This window comes from Chenopodium album, chromosome 8 (genome assembly GCF_948465745.1).
Source record: "Chenopodium album chromosome 8, dcCheAlbu1.1, whole genome shotgun sequence".
NCBI lineage: Eukaryota > Viridiplantae > Streptophyta > Magnoliopsida > Caryophyllales > Amaranthaceae > Chenopodium > Chenopodium album.
In genome coordinates this window covers 73930696-73941575 of record NC_137841.1, presented here as the reverse complement: position 1 = coordinate 73941575, position 10880 = coordinate 73930696, and the positions used below count along the sequence as shown (strand labels likewise).

The 10880-nt window shown below is 36.5% G+C and overlaps 1 protein-coding gene across 1 annotated transcript; it reads left to right on the top strand.

Moving 5' to 3' along the window:
• The first annotated feature begins 7858 nt into the window (after positions 1–7858).
• On the top strand, positions 7859–10880 carry LOC145555496 (protein NRT1/ PTR FAMILY 5.6-like). Its single transcript, XM_081617233.1, has 4 exons — positions 7859–8045; positions 8206–8423; positions 8735–9285; positions 9689–10880. Exons 1-4 carry the CDS (start codon positions 7859–7861, stop codon positions 10542–10544), a joined length of 1812 nt encoding a protein of 603 aa, XP_081473359.1. The 3' UTR covers positions 10545–10880.

Below are 10880 nucleotides of genomic sequence, written 5' to 3'. Positions count from 1 at the left end.
ATATGTAATCATGTAATTAATATTGGTCGTCTTCGTCTTCACCTTCGTCTTCATCTTCGTCTTCGTCTTCGTCTTCTAGAGGTTCAAGTTCATCCGCCAATTGAGTTGATTGAGAAGTATGAGAACTAAAAGAAGTCGACGTTCCTTCATCGTCGTCGTTTTGTGCATAAGTACGATCTTGAGAACGAGTTTCGGCATCTTACCAATCCTTGAAGCAAACACACATTTCAAGTGTTTCGGGTTTTAGTCTTGTTCTTCTATCGTCTAAAACTCGTCCCGACGCACTAAAAGCTCTTTCGGAGGCAACGGAGGAGACTTGGATTGCAAAAATATCACGAGCCATTGCCGACAAAATTGGATGTTTCACGGTTTGTGATTTCCACCAATCGAGGATGTCGAGGCCAAACTTCTCTTCATCGTCCATGCCTTTCATGAATTCGTAACTTAAGTACATTTGCAACTCCGAAACATCGCTTTGTGTTCTCTTACTTGATGATGATTCCGTACCTGAAAACTTGGACATCATGTTAGCAGCTTGTGCAAATAAACCTTTGGCCCGTTTACTTACATTTTTGGATGTTTGAGAAGGGGAAAATCGAGACACGGTTCCATATTTACTTTCATAAACTCTATATAAAGAAAAAAAATCATTTGTCACCTTACTTTTAAAAGCTTCAACATCATCTTCAAAATTCATGTTACTATAATAAATATCAATTAATAAAAAGGTGCCATCATATTTTTGCCTAGGATCTAAAATAGAAGCAAAAATATAAATCATAGGAATATCGGTGTAATATTTACGCCATTTTTCCTCCATGGATGGAAGATATCCACGATAAACATGTTGAGATCGGTGTTCCGCAAAAAGTTATGCAAGTAAACATGCATTACTAAGAAAAGAATGAGAACAAGGATTATATACAGAAGAAAAACAATGTGTCATACCATATAGTAATTGTAAAAACTGCATATATTTTTCACAATTAACCCAATCATCTTCTAGTAAAGCATTTTGTGGAAATTTCATATTATAAAAAAGTGTTAAATGAACCTTGTACTCGATTGCCCGACTCAACATTTCATAGGTGGAGTTCCACCTAGTTGGACAATCCGGTGCTATTTTTATGGTTTTTATCCGTTGTTGCCTGCAAAAACCTTTCCATTCTTGATATCTCATGTTAGAGCTATTAATAGACATAATAGCATTCCTTATTTTGTGATAAAATGGACCAATTGCTTGTGTTCCATCCTTCACACACAAGTTAAGAACATGACAAATGCATCTAACATGAAGTGCATCTCCATCTAATATAACATCGGTCAATTGGTTTTTGACCAAATTCGCACTATATGTCATAGAAGTTGCATTATTGAAAGTCATTGACATGATTTTATCCCTAAGACTATATGCATCAATGGCTTCCATTAAATGATGTGAAATGTTAAGACTGGTATGAGGGTATTCAAGCATTTTGAAATGAATGATGCGTTTTTGTAACATCCACTCATTATCTAACCAATGACAAGTAACACATAAATAGTGGAGTCCGTAACCACCATCCCATGCATCGGCGGTTAAAGAAACTCTACTAGGAAGATTAGCTAATTCATTTACTAATTTCAATTTGTACTCTAGATAACTCTTCATGGCAGCAGATCGAACGGTTTTTCGGGAGATTTTTTTGTGTTTTGGTTGTAGTGCTCGGTTAATATAGTTGTTGAAGGCATCATTTTCGGCGAAAAGAAAAGGTTGTTCCGCATGTACAATCATTCTCCCAAGTTCATCCCTATCTCTCTCGTAATTGTAAATGAAGCCTTGTGGATGGAATTGAGAAATTTTGGGTTGGGTTGGATCACTAGATGGTCCACCACATTTTTTTGTATGTCTATTAAGGTGTCCCGTCCCTCCCTTGGTATCGGCCGAGAAAATTTTACCACAAGTCCGACACTTGGCCTTTTGTCCATTTTTACTTAATTGATAATGTGACCAAACTTCACTCTTTCTTTTGGTTTGAGCAAAATCCTCTTCGGTACACCACTCTAATATGTTAGGATTTTGGGTGTTGGGCATTTGGGTGGATGGTTCACTCGACCCGGAGGCTTGTGTTTGGCTACCTTGGGAAGGAGGAGGAAAAGGAAATTCATGTTGTTGAAATTGGCTTTGTTGAAATTGGGTCCAAGGAGCCATATCATCCATTTGTTCTTGCCCTCCCGTGTTTTGGGGATGAAAGAAAGGGGTGGAAGTGTTTGGAAAGGGCATGTTAGGGGAGGGAAAGGGCATGTTAGGGGGGGCATAGGCATTGAAGTGTTTGGATTTGGTGATTCCCTACGTTTTGACTTGGCTTTTCTAGAGGAGGAGGAAGCGTTCGGGTTTGATGCCATGATTAATTAATAATAATAACAATAAAAGTAACAATAACAATAACAATAATAATACAAATAACAATAACAATAACAAAGTAACAATAACAATAATAATAACAATTCACAACAATAATAATAACAATAACAATAAGAATTAGTAAGTAGTTTTTATATAAATTAAATTTTTAAAAATAATTATAATAATAGTAGAATACTTGGATCAATGAGATCCCAGGTAGGAGAGGTTAGGAGCGACGTTGTCTAGAGCCCAAGTCCCGCCTTAGACAGATTTCAACAATCCAAATAACCCACAATTAAAATAGAAAGTAGTTTTTATATAATTAAGTAGTTCCAACTTCCAAGAATAATAATAATAAGATTAACAACTAACAATAACAAATTAAAATAAAGTTAAGTTAGATCTTACAATGACGCTTCAATGCTTTCCCAAATTTATAATTTCCCGAACTTATAATTTTCCGAATTTATAATTTCCCGAATGTAAATATAAATATATTTTTTTTTTGGTAGTATACTAATAAAGGTAATAATAGTAAAAATGTAAAATTTATAAGAGAGTAGGAATTTTTTTTTTTTTTTTTTTTTTCACAAAAGAGAGCAAGATTGTAGGATTTGTAGGAATTTGAGAATTGAGAATTTGGGAGTAAGAAAATTAGAGAATAAGAGAGAAGAGATGAGTTGATGAATTGTGAAAATTTTGGAGGAAAATATGAGGTATTTATAGGGAATTTGGGTGGGAAAAGGGGTGGAAAACTAGCCGTTTATAGCTGTTGGAAAACGGCCAGTTTTCCAACGGTAATTTGGCACGGGTCGTGCCTTGCGGGCTCGTGCCGTGCCGTGCCCGGCCGTGCCACGTGCCGTGCCGCCGAGTCGTGCCAGCGTGCCGGCCCACGTGCCGGCCACCGTGCCGCCCGGCGTGCCACGTGCCGTGCCCGTGTCAAATCCCACAAATTTGTTCACGGCACGGCCCACAGCCCACAGGTGGGCCGCCGTGCCGGAGTCGTGCCGGGCCCGTGCCGCCCGCGTGCCGGCACGGCCCGTGCCCATGTTTAGGTGGACCGTTGACGGTGGTCGCCTGGTGCCCTGGTGTACTGGACGGTGATCGGAGACTCAGAGGAGACAATCAGACAGGAGAGGGGACGAAAGAGCGGAGAAAGGCTGAGAAGATTAGAGGAATTAGGGTTTTTTATTTTTCATTATATACCTAGGGTATTTATTTTTGGGCCAGGCAGGGGTTTTGTAGGATTGGGCTTATAATTCGGTTTGGTTCGGTTTTGTTCGGTTTTTCAATTTCCCGAACCGAAACCGAACCGAAAACCGGAAATTTTTTTATTTTTGACACCGAAACCGAACCACCCTCCCAAAAAACCGAACCACATTCATTATTCGGTTCGGTTTTTCGGTTCGGTTCGGTTTTACACCGATTCACTTTCACCCCTAAATTCAAGCCTACCACGAACATTTTTGACAACATATAATGATCATATATGGTTCCAAACTGCATTATATAACCCCGAGATGTATCCCCTAAAATTTCAAGTATTTTCGACACCAGACCCTGAAACCTCCAAAATTTCTCAAAAAGCGTGGATATTAACCTTCAATTTTGGAATTTATTTTACTTTTTTCGCCCGGAAATAAAAATTGTAGAAATGTATACCATGGTCCCTAATAATCTCCGGGAGTCCAATTGGGTGGGTGGAACCATCAATTTGCCTTTAAACGACCAATTTACCGGTTTACATTTTGAACCGATTTTATTAAGTCAAGCCTTCCACTAACATTTATCACAACAAATAATGATCATATATGGTTCCAAACTGCATTATATGACCCAGAGATATATCCCCTAGAATTTCAAGACTTTTCGACACCGGCCCTGAAACCTCCAATATTTTCAAAAAGTGTGGATATTAGTCTTTAATTTTGGGATTTTTAGGACTTTTTTTTGTCCGAAAATAAAAATTGCCGAAATGTTTACCACGGTCTTTAATACCCTCCGGGAGTCCAATTGGGTGGGTAGAACCATCTAATTTTCCTTTAAATGGCCTATTTATTACCGGTTTATAACTTGCCCCGATTTTATTAACTCAAGCCTTCCACGAACATTTATCACAGCAAATAACGATCATATATGGTTACAAACGGCATTATATGACCCATAGATATATTCCCTAGAATTTCAAGACTTTTCGACTCCGGGACCTGGAACCTCCAAAATTTCTCTAAAAGTGTGGATTTTCGCCTTTAATTTTGGAATTTTTTGACTTTTTTTTCGACCAGAAATATAAATTGCAGAAATTTTTACCATGGTTCCTAATACACTCTAGGAGTCCAATTGGGTTGGTAGAACCATCCAATTTGTCTTTAAACAACCAATTTAACGATTTACAACTTGCACCGATTTCATTAACTCAAGCATATCACAAACATTTATGACAACATATAATGATCATATATGGTTCCAAACGATATTAAATTATATGATCCCGAGATATATTCCCAAAAATCTCAAGGCTTTTCGACACCCTGCCTCGAAACCTCCAAAATTTCTCAAAAAGCATGGATATAAGCATTCAATTTTGGAATTTTTTTACTTTTTTTGCCCAGAAATAAAAATTGTTGAAATTTTTACCAAGGTCCCTAATACCCTCCGGGAGTCCAATTGGGTGGGTGTATCCATTCAATTTGCCTTTAAATGGCCAATTTACCGGTTTACAACTTGCACCGATTTCATTAACTTAAGCCTACCAGGCCCGAACATTTATGACAACATATAATGATCATATATGTTTTCAAATGGAATTATATGACCCCCAGATTTATTCCCTAAAATCTCAAGACTTTGCGACATCATGCCCCGAAACCTCCAAAGTTCTCAAAAAGCGTGGACATTAGCCTCCAATTTTGGAAATTTTTTACTTTTTTTCTCATGAAAATAAATATTGTCGAATGTTTACCATGATCCCTAATATCCTCCGGTAGTCTTATTGGGTGGGTAAATTAAAACAATCCAATTTGCCTTTAAACGGTCAATTTAATTACCGGTTTACAACTTGCACCGATTTCATTAATTAAGCTTACCACGAACATTAATGACAACAAATAATGATCATATATGGTTCCAAACTACATTATATGAACCGAAATGTATTCCCTAGAATGTCAAGGCTTTTCGATAACGGGCTCCGAAAGCTCACAAATTTCTCAAAGAGCGTGAATATTAGCCTTTAATTTTGGAATTTTTAGACTTTTTTTCGCTCGGAAATAATAATTGCCAAATTGTTTAACATGGTCCCTAATACCCTTTGGGAGTCCAATTAGGTGGGTGGAACCGTCCAATTTGCCTTTAAACGGCCTATTTATTACCGGTTTATAACTTGCACCGATTTCATTAACTCAAGCCTACTACAAACATTTATGACAACAAATAATGATCATATATGGTTCCAAAATAATGACCTCGAGATGTATTTCCTAGAATTTCAAGACTTTTCGACACCGGGCACCGAAACCTACAAAATTTCACAAAAAGCGTGGATATTAGTCTTCAATTTTGGAGTTTATTTTTTTTTAACTTTTTTCACCTGGAAATAAAAATTGTCGAAATATTTACCATGATCCCTAATACTCTCCGGGAGTCCAATTGGGTTGGTGGAACCTACCAATTTGCCTTTAAACGACCAATTTGCCGGTTTACAACTTGCACAAATATCATTAACTCGTACTTAAGCCTACTACGAACATTTATGACAACATATAATGATCATATATGGTTCCAAACGGCATTATATGACCCCGAGATTTATCTCCTAAAATATAAAGACCTTTCTACACCGGGCTTCGAAACCTCCAAAATTTCTCAAAAAGCGTGGATATTATTAGCCTTTAATTTTGGAATTTTTTCACTTTTTTTCGCCCGGAAATAAAAATTGCCGAAATATTTACCATGGTCCCTAATATCCTCTGGGAGTCCAATTGGGTGGGTGGAACCATCCAATTTGCCTAAACGGCAAATTTACCAATTTACAACTTGCACTGATTTCATTGACTTGAACCGAACCCGACTCAAACCCGAGAATGACCCGACCTGATTTCGACCCGTAAATTATTGAGTTGAACCGAACCTGAGAACTACCCTTACTCGTTTTAACCCGTGAAACCCGAATTAAACCTGACCTATTGTTCACCCGACTCGAATGTAACCCGACCTGCTATTAACCCGACCTAAACCCGACCCAAACCCGATAAGAAGTATGACCCGACGTGACCCGACTCAAGCATGACCCAACCCAAACCCGACCTGCATAGGTTATGGAATTACTCTTAATCGACCCGACCTGAGTTGACCCGACCCACTCTTACCCGACCCAAACCCGACACGTATACCCTAATTGACAGCTCTACTTATTTCGTCTTGATCAAAGCATAGGTAAGCATCTAGAAAATCATGCACAACTAACTAATACCCTAATTAAGTAATAATCAAACTATTATATAATAATTATATGCTGATTATATGCTGATTCCTATATATATATATATATCAACCTTCATAAGTAAACGATATCAAATGAATATACATTTTCTGATCGTGAAGCTCATTATATGAGAAAACTATACGAATATTATTATAAGAATACTTGAAGTCTTTGTTTAGACGCGACCAAGATTAATTAGTAATAAGCCCTGTCTAAAATATAATGTATTGATCAGACCGACCTCCATCTTAATCGATCAATAATAATACGGAGTATGTAACAATTATTTTTATCAACAATATATACTTTATATAGGTATTAAATATTTTGAAAAAAACTTAAATCTTTCTATATTTGCTTAATTACATTAAAGGAAAACCAAGAATACCCTTTGTTGTCTTTTCAAAAAAAAAAAAAAAAAGAATACCCTTTGTTGATTGTAGCTGAATTAAACTGAACTGATTGGAGTTGAACTGAACTGAATTGAGCTGAAATAAATATTTTATAAGAGAAGGAAATTAGGATTTGAACTGAACTGATTAGAGCTGAGCTGAATTGAACTAAAATTAAGCTGAAGTGAACATGCCCTTTGACTTTCTTATAAGTGAAAGTATACTCCATTAACTTGTGGTTTTTTTTAGAAAGTTAACTAAAAATAAATCTATGCAAGAATCCAAAACAGACAATATCATACAAATTTTCAAGTCAAGACCAGCCTAACACAATAAAAAAAAAAAATTTAAAAAAAAATCGAAGGCTAAGGCAGACATGTTCTCAGCATAATTATATTTTGTAACATTTTTTTTAAGAAATTATATTTTTAACATTTATAGTAACGGTACTGGTACATTTTAAATAGTATGATACCTTCTATGCACTATATAATTAGCTAGAAAAGCCATATATAGTAACCTGACTTAACAGTTAGGTTATTTTATACTGCTCTAATATCAATTAAAACCATTTATTTTCATAATTTTTCACAGAAAATGGAGGGAAGAGCAGATATATATGATGAAACAAAGAGTAAAAAAGGTGACAACTTTAGAATCTCAAAAGAAAAAATCAATGAAAATGGCATGGAATTACATGTTCATGACTCGACTTTGGATTACAAAGGAAAGCTTCCTATTCGAGCTTCTACCGGTTCTTGGAAAGCATCCTACTTCATGATAGGTATTTGCTTCCTTTTGCGAAAACTTGTAGTTTCAATTTAATTCTAGTTTCAAGTTAATTCTCCTTCCTTTATTCTTTTGTATATGTGACTATTGATTCCGAACAAAGTATGTAACATTTTGTACGATATTTTGGTTGAAAAAAAAATTTGTATATGCAGGAATTGAGTTCAGCGAGAGGATGAGTCACTTTACAATATTAACAAATATGATAACTTATATGACCGATGTGATGCACCAAGACCTCGAAACAGCGGCTAACAATGTGAATATTTGGGGTGGAGTAGTCACTGTGACGCCTATGCTTGGTGGCTTTCTTGCGGATGCATATATTGGTGGCTACTTCATGATTCTTTTCGCCGCCATCCTCTACGCTCTGGCAAGACTTCTTTCTTAGCTTCTCGATCTCTAACTTCCTTTCTTTTTTTTTTTTTGTTGTTGTAATGTTTTGGTTAGAATTATATTTGAACATATCGTCCCAAGTCCTAATTACCAGCCACTAACAAGATAATATTTGTGATCTGAGAGTGAGGGATAACTCAAGTGGTTAAAGCTTCCTTTCCAGTTTCAGAAAATCCTGAGATTGATTTTCATCATCCGCTCTTGTGAGTTGTGACACTCTAAACACCAAAAACAAGAAAAATATTTATTACTATGGAGATAACACTGCACTATTCTATTTTTATTCAGGGTTTAGGTGTTTTGACCATGTCTCAATACATTCCAAGCCTAAAACCTTGTGGCACAACCTCGACAACATGTGACCGTGTTAGCAAGGCACACGAGTTAGTCTTCTACTTAGGTATCTACCTCGTGGCCTTAGCAACAGGGGGTCACAAGCCGTGCACAGAGAGTTTTGGGGCAGATCAATTCGATAGCAGTCATACAGAAGAGAGGATACAAAAGATATCGTTTTTCAACTGGTGGAACATCTCCATTTGTGGTGGTTACTTCATAGGAGTGACTGTGATTGTGTATGTGCAGGACAATGTAAGTTGGGCCCTTGGATTTTTAATCCTAGCCATAGTTATGGGAGTGAGTGTATTAGTGTTTTTTCTTGGAAGACCTTATTATCGATACAAGACCGCTCTTGGAAGTCCCTTGACCCCATTGTTGCAAGTCCTGGTTGCGGCTGTAGCCAAGAGAAATCTAGTTTGTCCTTTGAATCCGTCCTTGTTATACGAGGATCCTAATTCAGGGAAGCACCAAGGCCGGTGCTTGGATCATACTAATCGACTCAGGTAAATGTTGTAGAACCTTAGGCCATTAAGGCGATTAAGCCATACCGCCTTTTTATAATCCTCTGTTCTATACTAGTTGCTAATTGCATTGTTAGAGTGACACTTTTCTTTTTTTTTACATAAAGAGTGACACAAATTTAAGAGATCAGGTTAAAAGTAGAGAAATAACACGTTAGAGGGATCATGCGACATGCGACAAGGAGACAGATAAAGTACCTTACCAAAAATGGATATGTAACAATTAATATAAAATTTTCCAATCGAGATATATCATATATAGCTAGCTAGCAATTAATATAGAATAGTGGAAGAAAACAAGATAAATCGAGAAGTTACTTGACTCCTCATACCATTATAATGCAATTCATCAATCTATCTAATTGTATGTATGTATGTAATGCAGATTTCTTGACAAAGCTGCTATAATCGAAAATAATGAAAGTAATGTAGCAGCAGTGAAGAAACAAAGTCCATGGAGGCTAGCAACCGTGACACGAGTAGAGGAACTAAAGTTAATACTAACCATGATTCCCATATGGCTAACATCCTTGGTGTTTGGCATAGGTGTTGCCCAAGGCCCTTCATTCTTTGTCAAGCAAGGAAGTGCAATGAATAGAAAAATTTACAAAGAATTTGAAATCCCAGCAGCTTCCATGACCGCCTTTATAGCCCTAGGAACGATTATTACAGCTGCCTTTTACGACAAGGTCCTAGTCCCATACTTGAGGATAGTCACAGGCAACGAGAGAGGTATTAACATCCTTACAAGAATCAGCGTTGGCATGATCGCCTTAACCTTATCAATAATGATATCAGCCTTGGTTGAGAAGAAAAGGCTAAAGGCGTCACTAGAAGGAAAAATAATGAACATATTTTGGCTAACGCCTCAATTTTTTATCCTTGGAATAGGGGATGGACTATCCCTAGTAGGAATGCAAGAATACTTCTATGAACAAGTTCCTAACTCGATGAGGAGCATAGGAATGGCATTTTACCTTAGTGTTATCGGTATTGGGAGCTTTCTTAATAGTTTCTTGATTATTATTGTGAATCATGTTACTAAGATGCATGGAGGAAAGAAGTGGATTGGCAAAGACTTAAGCCATAGTCGTCTTGATTACTATTACTGGTTATTGATGATCATTATTGTACTAAATATGTGTTTATTTATGTTGTTGTCTAGGAATTATAGGTACAAAAGTATCCAAAAAAGTGTTGTTATAGATGGTGAGAAAAAGTTGGAGCTGAGTACGGTTTAAAAAGAGTTAAATAATGCTGACATCGAAAATGATTACTCATCATAAAATTGGTACTAATAGAGTGGCATGTTATGGTACTAGGATGGTTTTTTTTCCCTTTCTTTTTGGGAGAGGATTACATACTACTCCGTAGTTTATTTTTGCTTACATACCATTATACCAAAATGGAGCCTTTCTTTTATTTTATTTTATTTATTTTATTTTATTTTTATTTTTTTTTTTTGTGTGTGTGTAAGAAATTGATGTGTATTTGCAGTAATAATTACGTACTTTCTTTCGTCTTCCATCAACAAAACCATATCTAATTGATCATTTTAGCATAAGCTCACAAGTCAA

Coding starts and splice junctions, on each gene's coding strand:
- LOC145555496 (XM_081617233.1), top strand. CDS start 7,859: ATGGAGGGAAGAGCAGATATATATGATGAAACAAAGAGTAAAAAAGGT. Junction 8,424..8,734: donor CCGCCATCCTCTACGCTCTG/GCAAGACTTCTT, acceptor ATTTTTATTCAG/GGTTTAGGTGTTTTGACCAT. Junction 9,286..9,688: donor GATCATACTAATCGACTCAG/GTAAATGTTGTA, acceptor TATGTAATGCAG/ATTTCTTGACAAAGCTGCTA.